Source organism: Drosophila virilis, chromosome 2 (assembly GCF_030788295.1).
Source record: "Drosophila virilis strain 15010-1051.87 chromosome 2, Dvir_AGI_RSII-ME, whole genome shotgun sequence".
In the NCBI taxonomy this organism is placed as follows: Eukaryota; Metazoa; Arthropoda; class Insecta; order Diptera; family Drosophilidae; genus Drosophila; species Drosophila virilis.
In genome coordinates this window covers 30,593,563-30,612,670 of record NC_091544.1, presented here as the reverse complement: position 1 = coordinate 30,612,670, position 19,108 = coordinate 30,593,563, and the positions used below count along the sequence as shown (strand labels likewise).

The 19,108-nt window shown below is 34.7% G+C and overlaps 2 protein-coding genes across 10 annotated transcripts in view; one reads left to right on the top strand and one right to left on the bottom strand.

The window, feature by feature from the left end:
- The first annotated feature begins 145 nt into the window (after window positions 1-145).
- On the top strand, window positions 146-18,712 carry ymp (yellow-emperor). Of its 3 annotated transcripts, none has more exons than XM_032433731.2 (6): window positions 161-346; window positions 409-457; window positions 523-593; window positions 17,716-17,874; window positions 17,944-18,022; window positions 18,259-18,712. In XM_032433731.2, the coding sequence occupies exons 1-6, from the start codon at window positions 284-286 to the stop codon at window positions 18,363-18,365; spliced, it is 528 nt and encodes a 175-aa protein (XP_032289622.1). In that variant the 5' UTR covers window positions 161-283; the 3' UTR covers window positions 18,366-18,712. The 3 variants fall into 3 exon arrangements, with proteins under 3 accessions (XP_015026284.1, XP_032289622.1, XP_032289623.1); XM_032433732.2 differs by having other exon boundaries at window positions 162-346; window positions 18,451-18,712; XM_015170798.3 differs by lacking the exons at window positions 17,716-17,874; window positions 17,944-18,022; window positions 18,259-18,712 and adding an exon at window positions 887-1,633 and having other exon boundaries at window positions 146-346.
- msi (RNA-binding protein musashi) overlaps window positions 7,027-19,108 on the bottom strand; it is a 149,290-nt gene continuing 137,208 nt past the window's right edge. For 6 of the 7 annotated variants that reach the window (XM_032433729.2, XM_032433728.2, XM_070207384.1 and 3 more), the window contains 3 exons: window positions 15,939-16,575; window positions 10,514-11,220; window positions 7,027-10,429 (listed from right to left, as the gene is read on the bottom strand). In XM_032433729.2, the coding sequence (XP_032289620.1) occupies window positions 9,880-10,429; window positions 10,514-11,220; window positions 15,939-16,575 (1,894 nt within the window). In that variant the 3' untranslated portion in view covers window positions 7,027-9,879. Of the gene's footprint in view, window positions 10,430-10,513; window positions 11,221-15,938; window positions 17,216-19,108 lie in introns of those variants that run through there. The other variant, XM_032433727.2, reaches the window with a different exon arrangement.

Sequence of the window (19,108 nt, the reverse complement as noted above, 5' to 3'; positions counted from 1 at the left end):
ATTGCCATCTAGAACGGTTACTTCCCAGATCCATGCAGGCTGCCATATCTTTAGCTATATCTTAACAATTGCTTGCTATCGAAAATTAAAAGAGATTCTTCAAGATTTTCAAAACATAGCAACCTGTGGCTAACAGTTTCGGATACAACACATTTGAGATATTTGGGAAAACTAGTTATTATCCAGTAAGCAGACATTTCGGAACTCATCTAAAAATTTAAGTGCATGTACCTACAAATTGGCAACTAGGCTATAAATTAGTTAAGTCTCAGAATTATTAAGAATGGCATATCGTTTAGTAACCGGAGGCTCTTCAATGCGTGGACTCTTGAAGTCAATGCCAAAGGTGCAATATTGCTGGTGAACGAATATTTATACGATCAAATGTTAAATGTATTTATATTTTAGATAAATTGTAATAAGCGTGGTTCGATACGGCATAGCTCCGTATTTGCGGGTAAGTTCTGTTGAAACTATCCACATATACATATGTGTTGAAACTTCAATCCGGATCGTTTGTAGAACCACCTGTGCCCTGGTTGGAGAAGCCGAGTGTTGTGTTCTCAAGCGAAGCTTTAAAACATCACTGGGGGGTAAGTCTGAACAGATTTTTTGAAATCCGAGATACAAAAGGTTAAACAGTTTTTCGACAACTTCGAATTAGTCTCAGTTTTAGACATCTTTCAGAACCAGGGTTTTTGATCGCGAATCGAAAGAGCTATATCGATCCAATATCGGTCGTAAAATACCTGAGAAATTTAAGTTTTAGGATTTTTACGAAAACTTTAAATGTCCATAGCTCGAGTCATTATAGTTTCGATCGTGGCAAGATTGGACGTATTGTAATCGTGGAGATCCTTACAATTGCCTAAGTTTTCAATTCCAGGACCAGCCCATTTTCGAAAAAAAAAAACGTGATCATAACTCGGTGAAATGCGATAAACAGGGCTGGCAACTTTGGCTTGAGCAAAGCGGATGGTACCTGCTTGTATAAAAAAAAAAACAATCGTGGTTTGAGTATCTACGTATCTACGCCTATATTACGACTTCTACCAAATACTTCAAATTGCTGTTCTATACAAATTATAATTAGATTTTTGTGTGTTAGAAAAATGAAAGTCTTGCTAATGTTTTTTCTAAGAAATCAAAATCATGTAGCTGTTTCTCTATGCAAAACTAACTAATTACAAATACGGATACGAAATTTGAGAGAAAACTAAAATAAATATATACTGTGTATTACGTAAATCTTGTGTTGAAGCAAATGCAAGAAAATAATTTAAGACTACAATAATATATGTATGTATATATATATATATTTTTTATGTGAAACATTTATTGGGTTATATATATATATATATATATATGTATATATGAATTTGTATATATATATATATATATTATATTAATTATTCATATAATTACTATTACGCTCTGACAATTAGATGAGTTTTTGGGTTATTGTGTTTTTTAAATGTATTTCTTGTACGTAACTAAATACCAAATTGTGTATGTGTGTGTGTGTGTGTGTGTGCATACTAATTAGGCGCTAATCAACACTATTTCTAAGTATACTTTATATATATATGTATATATGTGGTATTAATTAATATGTGTTTATTGCATAAGAAGCTAAAAGTTAAACAACTTTGGAAACAGCATTTAAAGAAGTTCTGTACTTAATATTCTGTAATTATTTATATAACAGTTTGCGCATTTTTTTCTGCATATGTATAGAATATATAATTTTGTATTGTAATTTTTGGTTAAGTACAACTTGCAACACAAACTACGCTTTCTTTGTTTTTGTTTTTCAACGTAACTAAACACACACACTCACAAATTTGTATGCTTTACGTCTATGTATGTGTATGTATACAGCAATACTTAGTTCAATCTTGTGCGGGCGTTAGCATTAAATTGGTTCATTATTCAACACTGCACTTAATGTCTAATGTTAGCTTTTGTTGGGAATTTCTTGTAGCTCGTATGCTTCTCGAATCCTTCTGAATACTCATGCATACGTTCTTTTAAAATATATATGTAAATATGTACGTGTATATTGGGCATATACTTATGTACGAAGTGTTTGTCAGTATCAAAGTTATATACTAAATGTATATTGCTTATACGTTTTATCTGTGTTTTGTTGTTCTAGATGCTGTTATTAAGATGTACTCCCAAACGTGTATTGTCCACATAAGTAGTTGCTTTTATAACTTGTTTATAGCAACGACTTCTTCGCATTCTTAGCGATATATCATGATATTTCAAAATCCAGAAACAGTTTTTTTTACTTTAAACCAGTTTTGCTAGCGACATGCACTTGGCTTTGGAATTGTAGAGTGTTCAAAAGTGTGTTAAGAGGTTTTGTTTAGTTATATACAAATTAAAGTAAATCTAAACAAATATTACAGTATTACTTTCAAAAATAAACATAAAATATACTAAAAAGAATACTATAAAGCGTCTTTAGAAATGTTTTACGGAGAGCACAAAGTTAAAGAAATTGTACAAAGTAACACTTTGAGCTACGAAAATAGTTAAGAAGTTATTTAAAGGATATATGTAGAAATTGGATGTGGCAATCACTTGAAGTACAATATTACATGACGAGAAACGATCGTACATTATACGTAGAGTACACTGTATTATACAGTCTAATATGACGGTGGTTTCTAATTCAACTATCAGCTAATTAATAATAATTAATATGCAGTTAATAATCTAGGCTTACGTTCTACACACTTCTTGAGTCGATACACATATATGTATATATATATGCATATATATATATATGTAGAGCATACATAATTATGTAGATACATTTTTTATTGTGTGCATTTTACAGCAAAAAATGCGTGCAGACTAATTACGACAAATTACATATATATTACTTGAATTATTTTATATAAATGTTTGTTTTGTTTTCCATTTTTTTTTTTTTTTTTAAATCAAATGCAAATTTTGTTTATTTATGAATTTTCTTTGTGTTTTTTTTTTTTTTTTTTTTGGTTACACTTTTTTCATTTATTTCGTTTTCAAATATTGAGATTTTTGTTTTTCAGCATTATTTTGAGGGGTGTTCCGTTTTTGTTGTAGCTAAGAGTAAATAGAGAGTTTACAATTTCCATTTTGTATATATAGAAAGAGTTATATATGGGTTGTCTAAACACTCGCTACAAGTATAGAGCGACATACAGAGAGCGACAGGATTTGTTTTGTTTTGTATATAGATTTATCCTGTCTTACGCTAAATATAATAAATAAATAATAATAATTGTTTAAACATTACCAAATTTCATATATGTTGGCTGCAAATTGTTACAGTAAATACATGTAATAAATATGTATATATATGATAGCATATGCCAAATATATAGATCATATATTTTCATATATGTATCTGTCGAAAACTAAGGTCAATTCAACTGGTTTTGTTTTATACTTATACATGGGTTTTTGCTTATGGCCTAGAAGATATACGTGACAACTTAGCACTAGAACTTTAATTCTTCATTTTGTATTTGTTTTTCTTCTATCCTTGTTAATATAATGCACTTGCTTATCGTTTATTAGTTTTAGGTTCATTTTGCGAAACAAATGTACAACAGTTAGTAAGTTTTTCTTCTGTTTAATCATTCTTTTCGTAGAATTAATCAGAGGATTGTAAACCATATACCAAATCATATTTCATTTCAACTATGGTCAAACTATGGTTCAAAGGTTCAAATTTTGGGAGCTTGTCAACAAAGTTTAATCCAACACGATTTTGTTTACTTCATTATTTTTACTTTTAAAGATTGATTTAAAATTCCTCGTTGCAAAAATTGTACTGATAATTACGTCTAACAAGTTCTTCAAATAAGTAAATACCATCAGCTGTAGCTCTAGGAGCTGACACTAAATCTCTTTTTATATAGTTTCATTAGCTCGCTTTCAAGATTAAAGTAAAGCCCAAATAGTTACAGATATCAAATACACTAACAAAAATGGATAATAGATTTTTTTATTTACTATATGGTGAGCAATAAACTGTTTGTGGCCAAACTACTTTTAAAATAAAATTTTACTGAATTGGGGTTTCTGCTGTTGCAAGTTTTTTTTTGTCATGTCAATTAGTTACTGGAAGACGAGTCTAAGTTATATGTGTATATATACATTTTTTGTTAAATTTTTTTTTATCCATTACGAAGAAGTTTTTGTGGCTTTACTCACCTTTTAGTCGGGCCATACTAGTTCGTAGCGCTCATGCAAAAAGAAATCCTCTGCTGATTTAATGTCATTATTTTGAAATACATAAAAATTGAACTTGGTGTTGAATTCGTTCGTTTCGTCTTATCTATAGGCAAGAGTACCGTTATGTCTGTCTCTTACAACTGCCCAAAATTTAGCTCAATAAATTGATATGTGACGAGCTATTAAAAGATGTATGTTCCTTGTTTATGTAAGAAAACGTATTTCTCTTTTGTTGTTTTTTTAACATACATTTGGAAATATTTTTGTTTTTTGTTTTTAGGCATATTAATTTTGCTTAACACTTACATTTACTTTGTTGTTGTTTATATAGTTCTTATATTATTTTGTCTTTGATTTTGTGTCACTTTTTGAAATAAGCATAAATAGCGTTTTATTTCGAGCTTTAAATATAATATATATTTTTTTATATATAGCAATTGATAAATAAATAGCATTTTTAATACACAATATGTGAATGGTATATAAGAGCTAATATGCTTAGCTGCATTGCTTTTAAATTATTCAACACTTTTAAGACTTAAATCTTAAGCTTAAAACTAAAATTCTTTTTATGTCATTTTGCAATGTTATATTTGAATGTTTTTATTCTTAGATAATTTCTTAATAATTGTTAAATGATAGTTGAATTTTATATTTTCCTTGGAAAATAATTGCTTTTATGCTTTATTGTTTACGTTTTTTGTTTAGTTTGTGTTTATAAATAGTTTTTCTTGTTAATACTTACTTCTGATAGAGTAGATAGAGTATTGATTTGTGGCTATGCACATCAATTGACTAGCTTGAATTTGTTGTGTGTGTGTTTGTGTGTGTGTGTATGTTTGCACGTGTGTGTGCATATAGTTTATTAACAAATTATAACAAGGCAAAAAACAAAACGCAAGAAGCCAAAAAATGTCCCAACTAAATTCTAGAATCGTGAAATTTGTAACTAAATTTGTTTAATTTTGGTATTCTATATATGGTTTTAATCACCTGATTTCTGATCGAATTTCGCTAAGATATTTTTGGTTGGTCCTCATTAGTCACTCGAAAACAACTACGATTGGGTTCTATACACAATCTTCACTAAAGCATATCAAAAATCGAACGACTTTCGTTTCCATTAAAAAGATTTTACTTCGACGAAAACAAGACACTTTTACATCTATACGAAAGAGTATTTAGTTTTGGTGTGTAAAATGTTTACTGTCGTAACACTGCTTCAAAGTGATATGCGTTTTGTTAGCCTCAGAACAACAGTTCAGCCTAGGGTTATGAAATGTTTTCATGTATCTCCATTTTGAAGTACCGCTTAGTAATTATTTTGCCACATTTTGAGACGCTGTCTTATATATATAATAGATATATACATATAATATATTTAAAGGTATGATTTTTTCTTTTTTTTTTTTTGTTTCTCTAATTGAATATATCACGGTCTTGCTAAATATCGCTGTATGCATGTAAATATCTATAAAGTTGTCACTCGACTTTAGTTCTATATATGTATATGCGCTTCTTCTTGTTGTATACCGAGTATATTGAGAGAACATATCAACATTATCCAACTAGATAGTATATATATATATATATATATATATATATAGTACAATAGCTAAAATCCGATTGACTATCGTTAAGAGTTCTGTTGTTTTTTTGATATATTTTGTTTTTTTTTTTAGGTAATTTGGTTTACGAATACTGACACTTGAATGCTCTGAAACACAGTTGATCTTATTGTCATATGATTTATGCATGTATGTATATATAATGCCATCTAAATGGGGGAAATTAGTTTGTTTTTGTAGTATACTGTGAGAAGATGATATGGATTGCAAATTGGTTCACTTGCATTCTCGTTAAGTTTTGTATATATATTTATATATTGAGTATATAGTTTGTATATAGAATTATACGCAATTGACTACTTGAACATGTTCCATCATGCTTTATTTATATATAAATATAAATATGTATGATCTATATAGCTAAAAATGTACGTAGTACTTTAAAAGTTTAACCTACAAGTACGAAAAAAAGACAACTAATTTATAGTAGTACATATGTGTGTGTGTGAGTGTATGTATTTATGTGGTCATATATTACAGCAATTCGGTCGCATAAACGACGATATTTTTGGTTTGGTTCGTATTTTTGATGAGATAGAAAATTATCGCTACCACAAAACGAATAAGAGATGATATTTAATTCAAAAACTGAACAATTCAACTATTAAGCTATGGATTTTTGCCTTATGTTTTTTTTATCAAAAATTATATGTATATGTATATATTTACTGATATATATATAAAGAGCGCTATATATATGTTGTGTTACTAAGAATATATATCAAAATTCGCAAGCTATACTACTTGGGATTACATATTTCTTTTAATATCAAAACATTTCATTTTACGCTTTTTTTTTTTTGTTGAAAAAATTATTCGAATTCAGACTGTTGCTACCAAGTACAAAACTCATTTTTGGCGATTTTTATCACTTTGAATGTTGAAACTATTACACTGTTAAGAACGTGGAAAATGTTTTGGAAGCATAAAATTCGCTAAATATATGAAGACGACATGTAGACATAAGTAGAGTATAAAAATAAAAGATAATACAAAACAGTTGAAAGCATTTCCAATAAAAATTCAAATACGAAATACGTGTGCAACGGCTGAAATATCTTTGATCTTATGAGAGCATATAATTAACTAAGTCTAAAGCATTTTTTGACTTCTTGCGCTAAAAATAAATCGATGTAATTGGACAAAAAATGCAATCATAAAAATATTTAATATTTATTCAAATTATATATAATAAATAAATGGTACATATATAATATTTATATATAGATATAACAATGAGTTCTTCTTTAAAAAAAATAGGTTAGTTCGTTTAAGCAAAGTGTAGGCCGTGGCTAAGCACACAAATTATCAGGGCTAGAACAAACTGTATTTAAATGCTGAGATCTAGGCAATATTTCTTTGCATTTTTGTTTTTGCGTGGGTTTATTGGGTTTGTTTTCAGAATATAATATTGAAAAGTACTTGTTTTGAATGGCACCAAATAGCTTTTTCTTTTTTTTTTTGGAATGTGTTAAGTTCTTAAGCATAAATAATAAATTATTAAACAAATTAACGGGAATATATTACTAAATTAGATGTGTAAATTCTGTGTTTATGTGTGCATGTGTGTGTGTGTGTGTGGAGCATTACGAGTCTAAAATTCAGCCCAGTAAAATAGTGTATACAAATTATCTTTGGTATGAGAAATATGAGACGACACATGGGTTGTGGGGTAAATGGCAAGGGTTTTTTGGGATGCTGTACAAAGACAAATACTGGGTATACTAAATAAAATAAAATCAAATATATAAATAAATGCCCAAAATATATATGTATATACTTACCTCTAAAATGCAGCTAATGCAGACACACATAGATATATTTAAGTACAAAAAAGAAACAAGAACACAAAATAATAAATAATCTCCCCACCTGGTGTCACAAGATCTACACACAATGTTCATATAAGTTGAGAAGGGTAGAAGGGAGAAGAGCACAACATTTACGACAGTTCAACAAAATATCAGTAAAATATAAATAATTATATATAAATTGATCAAATATATACACAATCTAGTAAATAATAATAATAATAATAAAACAACACAAATTCTTTCTTATTTTTCCTTGCTTGTTTCATTATCAACGCTTTTTGTTTTTGTTGTTGTAAACCAGTTTTATTAAACACAAAAATTACTTCAAAATGTTTATGTTTTATAATTATGTTGGGTGTGTGTGTGTGTGTGTGGTGTACACATACATATAAACTATATATACATACGCAAATAATTACTTTCAAATGATAACTAAGTAAATTAATTAATTAAAACTAAAGTTGAAACATGCAAGCGAATCAAATGTATTAATTATTGTTTATAGAGTACACAACGGCACGCTGCCTGTTTTTTGTTTTTGTTTATAACTATTTTATATGAAGTGTTTGTGTGGCATAATGTAGTTTAGTGTAGTGTAGTGTAATGTATTTTCTCTTTAATGCAAAACTCAAATGCAAATGCTACAACTAAACAATTACAAACTATAACTAAGAGAGGGGTTTTTATTTTTGTTTTTGTTTTCATTAATCCAATAACTACTTGTTTAAATTTTAAACTATTCATTAAGTAATGCGCATGAGTAGAAAAAAATTTTAAAAATAATATTAAGTTAAAGCAATTACAAATAAAAAATAAAATAAAGTCAAATGTAAGAGTTTAGTAAAATGTTGAGAAACTGGATTCGAGCAAAGTCTGAAATAATGATAGCTTTTTCCAGGCTTAGTACGCTGCTTGAGCATTTTGTTGAGTCTTAAATACATTTATATGGGGAGAACAAACCGATCTAAATTTAATTTTTGGGGCATGTAGATATAATAAGAGAATGAATGATATAGTAAATGTGAGGGTTATATAGAGTATATAGAGTCTGTGGTCTCTGGCTTGTATTACACAGTACAACAAGGTTGAGGAGGAAAAATGCAGTTTTTTTTAACGATTTTATTATGATGTACAGAAGTAGAGGGTGGCAAAAATGTGTGTGTGTGTGTGTGTGTGTACTGCATGTGTGTGTGTGGTTTTAGTGTGTGTGATGTTTTGTTAGGTTCTCTTGTCTCTGTCTCTGTCTAACTACTATGCTGGGTGAATTAAATTCGAGCTCAAAAAACTAAATAGCTAAATTATGTTGTGTATTTTAATGTATGTTAATTTCTTCTTTCCTCATTTTGCTTTTTTGCTTCCTTTCAGTTTGATTTTCGTTTTAAATGTTTATAGTTATTTAAATGTTTGATATTTATTATACAATTATATATATATATATATATAATTTTGTTGTTTAATATTTTATAATACGATGCTTGAGCAAAATGTTCTTAGTTTTTTTTTCTTTACTCGCTTTTCCTTTGCTTTGTTCAGTGAGCTTTTCTTTTTTTTATATATATATATATAATTTAGTTGATACTTTTATAAATATGTTTTTGTTATAGAATATATTTTCTTTTTTTACGTTTTAGTTATATTTAGTTTTATGCACTACAAATTATATAAACTGCTACAAATAAACGCAATCACAATCGGTGGTTTTTTAAATTGTTTTTTTTTTTTTTTGTGTTTTTTTCGTAGTTTTTGGTTTAATTTTTTTCATTATTTTTTTTATAAACTTCTTGTTTTTTTATTTGTTCTGCTTAGTCGCAGCTGTGCCTCGCGGGCTGCTCTTGTTGTTGTTATATTGCTTATCATGTTTATTATTATTATTATAGAGCGCGTTAGGGGCGTGGCTAGAGCCTTAAATATAATACTTAATATGCTGTGAATTATGTGTGTGTGTGTGTATAGGAGTGTGTGTGTATAGGAGTATATCTGTGTGTGTGTGTGTGTGTGTGTGTGTTTGTGGCACTAAGAACTAAGTTAAACCAAAAAGGTAAACCAAATTTTGTGGTGTGATGAGATTTGTGTAAGTGTGTGTGAAGAGAGTATGTGTGTGTTTGTGTGTAAAATTGTATGCAAATTACAAAGAGGGATAAAACAGAATTAGATAGTGTCAGGGGGTAAGGGGGACAGAGTGGGATACAGTGCACTGCTTAGACATACATGCCCATGCCATACATGCTGCTCCAATCGACACCCTGGAAACTGGACATGTCCACATTAGCCAACGTATAATTGGGATAGCCGGCAGCCGGATTGCCAGCTGCAGCTGCAGCCGCAGCAGCTGCTGCATTCAATGGATTGCCGGCGACGAGTGCCGCCTGTTGGGCGGCGGCCAGCGAATGCGCATTGGCGCCCGCTCCATTTGCCGCATTGGCAGCCAAAGCGGCAGCGGCGGCCGCCGAATGGGCCTGCGAGGCAGCATTGTTGGAGGCAGCGGCTGCGACGGCGGCAGCGGCCGCATTGTGATGATGTTGCTGCTGTTGTTGCTGCTGTTGCTGTTGCTGCTGATGCTGCTGATGATGATGATGCTGTTGATGCAGTCCGGCGGCAGCGGCGGCGGCGGCAGCGGCATGTGCATGCGCCGCATTATGCGATTGCTGCTGCTGATGGGCGGCCACGGCAGCATTTTGTGCCTGATGTGCCTGCATCAATGCAGCGTTGGCAGTGGCGGCGCTGGCGGGTATGGTGTAGGGTGCATATCTAGAGAGTGGGGGACAAGATCAACAGAGTAGAGTATGTTTAGTAAAGTGTTTAAATTTAGTTGCTTCCAATTTCGTTGCTCACCTGACGCCGTGCAGCGCTGTCTGCGGATATGTGGCAAGCAGCTTGCCAAAGTTGCTCTGATTAGCGGCCATTGTGGCAGCGGCGGCTGCGTTTTGTACTTGAAATGGATTCTGTGATATGAGCGCCGCCTGCTGTGCGGCTGCTGCAGCCGCCGGCGATTGCAGCAGCTGTGTTGGTGTCTGCAGCATGGCCAATGGATTCATGGCGGCAACGCCAGCGCTTCGTGCGCCCAATAGCTGACCCGGTGCCGTTGGCAGCTGTACGCCGAGGGTGCCCAGCATGATGCGCTTCTGTAGCAACTGGGCGGCGGGTGTGACAGCCTCTTTGGGTTGCGCCTTCTTGCATTCGACCTTCTTGTTCTTGATAGTATGGAAATGTATCTCACAGACGCGATCCACCACATCCTCATTCTCGAAGGTGACAAAACCAAAGCCGCGATGGCGTTTCGTCTGCTGATCCATTAGCATGACCGTTTCCTCGACGGCGCCAAATTGACTGAAATAGGCTTTTACCTCTTCGGCGGAGGTGTCCTGTGAGACGCCGCCTACAAATATCTTTTTGGTCTTATTGGCCTGGCGTGGTCGATTCTTGGGAGTGGCATGTTTGGGGTCGATCTTCTTGCCGTCCAGTGTGTGTATGGGTACCTTCAGCACCTTGTCCACGGTGCAGGGTTCTTGGAATGTGATGAAGCCAAAGCCGCGACTGCGCTGTAAGTTGTGACGTGACACAAGAGAGAGAGGGGGAGAGCGGGCGAACGAACGAGCGAGCGAGCGAGCGAGATAGAGGGAGAAACACAAAAGAGAGACAGAGTTTAGTTAATGTTAGTCCAAAGATTCTATGCGCTTCAAATTTGGAGGTTAGAGGCGGCAATTACGAAATACGTATATAAATTTATTGTATATATACATATATATATATGTATGCATATATAAATCTAAATTTGCAAGTGATCAGCTAATTGCAAGTTAATTATTTAGCAAGAGTTTAACAAAGTTAAAAATCAATTCATCGACAGTTCGAAAATAGTTGATGCCACCAATTAAAAAACTCAACTAAAAAATGAATATAAAAGGTTTAAACTCAAATTAAAATACTGTTTCCAAATTAATTAACCGATGTTACATATAGTTTTGCATGTTTTTTAGGAGATTTGAACTGAGTACATTTTGCGTACTATTCGAGTACTACTCGAAGTTGTACTACTCAAATGTAAAAATACTTATATGTCCGCGAGTGAGTACTACGCATACTTCAGGTAGACTACGCAAAAGTACTCGTTACACTTCTCCAATTTCCTAAAGTGGGCATCGCCTCTTGTTAAATTTTTTGTATTGAGAAATCACGACAACAAAGTAATAACAAATTTGTCGGAAGTTAAACACACATTTAAATTACGTAAAATTATGCTCAACTATTTACTAAAACTTGGACTAAATACTTTTCAGATTTGAACAATAGTTATTTAATTTTTCCATCAATGACAAGCCCGCTCTAAGTATATACAGAAATATATATATCGGATATTAACATAATTGTGTTGTTTTTTTTTTTCCACCTCTTCACGCTTCCAAATAATATTTAACAACAATGCAAGGATACATATATGAGGCTTTATATATAGCTATATAACTATATATATAGCATGTGATAGTAAGTTTTTAATATGCAGCATATAGATAGTCAGATAGAGAGAGAAGAAATAGTGTAAAAAACGGATCAAACGCATTTACTAGGCCAGTACGAATATAGAGGATACTTATGTGATGATTCACTATAGATACTTCCTAAGTACGATATTAACGAATACCTTTTGGGCTTTTCCCATACAATTGCTTGTTAGTTTACAAAGAAACATACGTTCTTAAAAATTAATATTATTATTACTATACATATTAATTTCTTTACAAAACATGAGTTGGATGTGTAAACAGGTTGCTTATAGCTACGTATTTATCATCTTTACAATCCGGTACCAATACAAATTGGTATACAACAATTGACTTAAGCCTAAGGCGATTGTTTTATAGCCTTGCAGAGGCTTATCTATGGGCTAAAAATCTAACTTATGAAGCAGCTGAAATATAGCCTAGTCTATATATTTTGGGTTGAATTGGGGAGAAAGAACTTTTGCATAATATTTATATTCTATTTATCTTAAATTATGATTATAATTCTTTGCTTTCTGGTAATATTTATCTACAACTAATTGGTTGGGTGATATAACAGAAATCTACATCTAAAAAAAGTAATATATCTGCAAGGACATTTACCTCGGCGTGCCGAAGTTTATTTTTGTACAAATTGTTTAAATGATTACTACTTATGACATATGTAGAACCTCCCACACAACAAGGCCTGCTAAGAAGGCCAACCAATTGTTAATGTAGCTCAAATAAACTCATATATAGCATAATCTAGGAGTGTTTATAATAGTATAATAATTAACATTAAAAGGTCTTTTACCATTAAAAGGTACGATTTAAAGGCTGACGAGTTTTTAAGTGGATTTTAAGAAAACAAATATGGATGTAGTATATATATAAAACGGGATATGAAACTCGGGGCAGTAATATTTCAAGCTCTGATTAATTACAAAATAATATTAAAATAGTTATAACTAAATTTGAAATTCCCATAAATGAACCTACTAAAATTAAATATTTTTGTTCTGGTCATTTTTTGTAGCTGCACTTAAGAACCAATAAGAAAAAATCAACTAAATTATAGATTATTTTTGATGTATATATATATTATTTTTATAGCTGAGTAAATAAACTACAGAACTAACGCAGAAAATAGTTAAGAGATATATGCCAAGAAATAAATAAAGCAAAAATTAAACACGAAAATAAGACTAAACTTAATAGTACTCAATACTGGTATAATACTAGGCTAGAGCTAGGTTCTTTTAAAGATTGTGTAATATGTGTAGTATCTATAAGATACAAACAAAACCAGGTTGTATCACATCTTGCTGCTAGAGGGAAGTTTCGAAATTTGTTTTCATTATAATGAATAGGGGCATATAAAAATATTGCTGCAGCTAGATTTTTTCTATAACTAGTATGTAAATTACTCATAGTTTTAAGGCGGTTGTTTTTTGGTCGCTTTCTTATCGAATATACATATGTATATATATAGTAAGTAGTTGTTTTTGGGATATGCTGTTTTTTTATATTTTTTTTTTTGTTTTTAATTTTTGGGTAAGAAACGCTAAGAATAACCAAGTACACAACACGAGTACGAGTAAGAGTACGAGTACATTTAATTAGATTACGTTTTTACTATAATTATGTTTCAATATTATAATATTAAGTTTTGCTCAGAGTTATACGAGAGATACGAGAGAAAGAGAGAGAGAGAGAGTACGATGCGCCAGCTGAATATTACGCTAAACGTGTTTTTTATACAGTTAAATAATTATTTTGTTGGGCGTTCGTTTTTTTTTTTATTTTTGGGATGGTTTTGAGCATGTACCTAAGACATCGTTAACGAGATTTGATCAGCGCTTCCTCTTATATGGTGCGGGGTGGGGGGAAATGATACCTCCAGCGCAACAGCTGCGCACGCGTCAAAGTTCCAGTTCCGAATTTTTGGTTCGCCAGTTGCTGCTGGTTCTCTCCACAATTCGTTCACTTTTCAAGTATATATGTATATATGTTTGGTTGTTCATTTGAATTATATATGTTTATAATTTAGATACATATTTCTTATGCTCTTCATATAGTCGACTACATATGTATACACTAGCTAAGACTTTTGTTCCTATGCTTAAAAACTAGTTGTACTTGGATGTTGGTTCACCTATAACCAGGACACATCAGATCACACACTCACACAACGCATACGCAAACATGCACACAAAAACACACACACACACAGACACAGACACAGACAGGGACGGTGTGTGCGAGTGACAGAGCAGTTGGTAAACCAGTTTGGTTTGCTCTTATTTCTTGGAGCACAACAAAAGGTGCACGTTATGTTTGTGCGTGTGTGTGTGTGTGTGTGTGTGCTTGTGTCTGTAGTATATAAAAGGGCACATTGTTTGTTTGCGTTTCTCTGGACTATCTGCTGCAAGGACAACCCCCGTTAGGATCGGCTGCTTTTGCGAATAAACAGTTCCAGTTCCAGATCGAGTTCGAGTTCGAGTTCGAATTGCCCTCCAAGTTGTTGCCGCAATTGCGCAATTGCGCGCACCAGGCGAAACTACCCTAAGGCTACAAGGCTCGCGTTGCTATTGTCCTGTGCCACATTATAAAAAAGGGGGCATAAACAGCTGCGCGCACAGGACTCGTAAACGGCAGCTGCTATTTTTAATGGCCTAACAAAGTGCGAGCGCGCGCGCTGTCCGTTGCAACTGGCAGGCACAACAACAATAGCAACAACAGTATTTGTAGGCATATGTATGTGTATATGTGCATGTATTTGAGTTAATTGTGCGCTTATCAAGCGGACAAATTGCTTAATACGCATGCTAAAAATACAATTTCCGCTGAGACTGGACTGTGCTTGTTATGCCAGGATGCGACTGTGCAAATTGCTTCAACTGCTTTAAGCTAAGCTATGCAGGGCCTTGTTGCAATTATGTATGTTGTGTGCAGTTACAGTAGATTCCAGCAAATTAGAACCACTTATTTGTAAAACAATTCCTGACAAAACACATGTTGAAACATTTTTCACTATATTTCTAGAATATTCTGTCGAATGAATCTAGACTCTAGTGTGAAAAATGATTTCTCAAATTATTGCCTTCATTATCTTTACTAATTTCTTGATTTGAAGTACTCAAGTACTTTTTAACAGAAGACTAGTTCGTTTATTTAAAGATTCTAGTGTGAAACCTGATTTGGCGATATAATATGCCCTTATGTGTTGTCGCTTCTTTCTTGCCTGGTGGTCGTATTTTGTGTCTTTTGTTTGGCACGTTGCGAAAAACTGTAATTCTAAACCAGACAGAAACCAATAAATAATGTGAAAGATGCAAAAATAAAGAGACATGGTCAGGGGAGGGCCACAGACAAAGGGCCCAAGAAAGAGACGCGACTGTAGTAAATCACACATTATCATTGTTGTGGTTGTTGTTCTGCTGCTGCATACGGCCCCGAGCAGCTGCATCTGCGCGCAGTGACACGCTGAAAAACAAGGTGAGAAAAGGAGATAAGAGCGGGAGAGCGTGAGAGCGCACGCGGGCAAACGAAACGGAACGGCGCGTAGCTGTAAAATCTGGTAAATCTGCACAGAGAGCAAACCAAGAAACGCAAACAAACAACAGAAAAACAAAAGTTAGAAGTAGAAACCCACGATGGTGAGAGACAGAGACAGAGAGAGAGCGAGAGAGACGGAGAGAGGAAGAAATTAAAATAGCAGAATTGCCATATACATAGTTGGCTAAAATATTAGGCATAGACTACATGTGGCTTACCTGGGTGACCGGATCCTTCATTATGAGCACATCTGTTACGGTGCCAAACATGTTGAAATATTCCTTTAGCTTCTCTGAGGATGTCTGCCAGCTGAGGCCGCCGACAAATAGTTTGCCGGGTGCCGGATCTGAGAGGCTGCCACCGCTATTGCTGGGTGTGGAGCGGCCCGAGGAGCTGCTCTTGATGCTCAACTTGGCACCGCTGCCATTTTGTGCAGCGGCTCCATTCACATTTTCCACCTTCAAAAGCGCCAAGGCGGCCTGTTGAGCAGCCTGCTGTTGTTGTTGTTGCTGTTGCTGCTGTTGTGCAGTCGCCTGCTGCTGGTTGCCATTGGTCTGTGCGTTGGCCTGATCCTGTCCAGCAGTGGGCTGCTGTTGGGCCTGCCCGACGGCGGCGGCGGCAGCGCTTTGTTGCTGTGTTTGCTGCACCTGCACCTGTGCCTGGGCCTGGGCCTGTGCTTGGGCAGCAGCAGCGCTCTTGAGCACCGCAGCTGTGGTCAATGTACCGTTGATGGCAGCCACGTTGCTGTTGGCTATGGAGGCGACCAGCGCATTGTGCAGATCGCGATTGTGATGCGGATCAATTAGGCCGGCAGCGGCAGCGGCTGCTGCGGCGGCAGCATTATCAATGGGATTGCTGTGGGCGGTAAAAAAATATTTGTCAGCTGCACTCAACAAATCCTTGTGCGGCGATTGCGGCTGCGGCAAAGGCAGCGCCTGCGGCAGCGGCAGCGGCAGCGGCGGCGGCGGCTGATGGTGCATCATGGTGGCGCCCTCCTTCAGAGCGTGCATTTCCTGCTTGAGCTGAATTGTGAAGGCCTTTTAAGTGTAGCGCAAGGAACGAAATATTTTTTAATTTCTTTTGATTTTGATTTATATATTGATTTGTTTTTGCTTTCGTGGCTTTTCCTTGTAATATTTTTGACGTTTCGCGTTTTTTTTTTTGTTTTTCTGTTACGTTTCTCTAACTTGTGTCTGTTTCTTTGGGTTTTTCCTTTTTCGCGTTTTGTTTTTGTTGCCAATGGCAATGGACGGTGCTTAGCTATACTTTTGCTTAGTTATTTGAATTCAACAAGCACATAAATTAATTCAAATGTCCACACGGCACGAATAGCAAATAAATCCAACGAACAATTTGATAGCAGCAAAAATAACCATATAACTAATCGTATATCGTGTATTTATATATTCTATTATGCGTTATTTTATACGTTTGCCAATTTTACTAAACGTCTGCGCGGCGCGACTGTAGAATTCGGAATGCGTCGCAGGATGTGTGCGAGCGCTCGAATATATTTTATTTGTAAGTCAACGAATGAGCGTGCGCAGCGGCATTCGAAAATAAAATACATACACACATACGCTCTAACGAGACCGAAGGAGAGACGGAGAGAGAGAGATGAGGAAGAGAATATGTCTAAAGCAAAGACAGCTGTCATTTATTACGCCTGGGCCTGGGGTTGCCCTACACACTGTGCACGCTATCGGAGGGTTGTCAGGTAGGCAGCCAGGACCTCGCTTGTTACGGCGCAGTGTTGCAAAGTTGTCGCACAGGTGTCAGTGTTGTTAAGTGTTTGCGTTAAATGTGTCGATTGCTGCTGAGTATTTTTCAAGTGCTTGAAAGCACTTGAAGTATGACTGAGAAAGAGAGAAAGACACGGTGTAAAAGCTACGTGATTATTGAATTGTGCCCTTAATATACCTTTATATATACCTTTATTGTTTCTTATCTAATAACTCATATAATAAATGTTTTTCCGCCGTTCTCCTTTTACAGGCATTACCACTGATATTTTTTAGTACTATTGGCTTTACTATAGAATGCCTTTACCTCATACGCCTGGCAGTGACTCGCGATGATGTGTGGTTCACAAAAAATCCTGCTGCATGTGAATATGTTGAGACGCGTCAGGGTTATAAGGTGCCCGTTCGCAAGGTAAGCAACAATATAGCTTAAGCAAATTATATTTTTCCTAGCTATTGTATTTGTCATGAATCTTTGCAGGTTTTTGTATTTAATCAGAAATACGAGAATCCTCCTGGTCTATTAAATGCTTTACAAGGTGATGTCAATGGACCGCCGTGTAAGTATTAGATTTGTAAATTCAATTAAAATTTTCAGCGCTTCCAGCATTCAAGGTAGTACGGGATATTCCCACTGCCAGCTGAGGGCATAATTTTTTATGCTTTCAGCTGGGTTAGCTTTGTTTTTATTTAACTAAGTGATTCACTTTGTCGACCTGGAGGCGTTGAAAATTATACATTTAATGAGCATTTTCGATTGAAATTTAATGCTTATTTTGGAAAATTTGTCTTCCAGGCGACACTTGTGAAAAAGAAGAGAAAAAGAAAGGAGTTAGCGGCAAAGTATTGGCCGCCCATGGAGCTTTGGGTATTGGTATTTTAAGCATGCTGGTAGCTTTTTAGCCATTTGCAGAGAAATTAGCGTTATGTGACGACTCCCGTTCCCTTAACTTATTAAATAAACATTTTGTGGGTACATCATTTACAGGCGAAGACGAAAAGAAAAACAAAAAGACCAAGAAATAGTTTACCATTAGCCGTGAATGCAAAATGTTTGAATGGGATGCTACGAGTGGAGCATATTTTGGGATAGTCCACGCTCGAGAGCACAATGCACACGATTCTTATTCGGGCTTAGATGATGTACTATAATTGGATGAAAATTCGCTTTGCAACATATCTATACCAAGTTTAGAAAAAACCATATTTTTCTTGGAACAAGTTTAAAGCAATAAATAAATTTAATTTTATTTCTTTTGTTTTTGTTGCAACAGGATGTGCAAGGTAAATAAAATTCGAGAAGTTCTTTTGGGCACAGAAACCACAAAACAGGAATTAGCCTGAGCAAAGCTACTCAAACTGGCATGTGTTTAAGAAGCACTGTTAATTAACAGCGGCATTGAAAGCAGTGCAACAACAAGCAGTCGAGACTGAAGCAAAGCAACGCCAAAACAAGCAGTGCAAAAGCAAACCACAATTCAAATTCAAATTATTTCAGTTGAGAATTGCTGCGCGCGCAGCGTCCTGACGGGTTACTGCGCGTTACTAGGCTGCGAATTGCTGCTGTACTTGCTTGTTTTGCCATCAACTGTCCGGCACTTGCTTCCAATGCAGCTGCGCAGTGCCCACGCACAGCACCCACACAC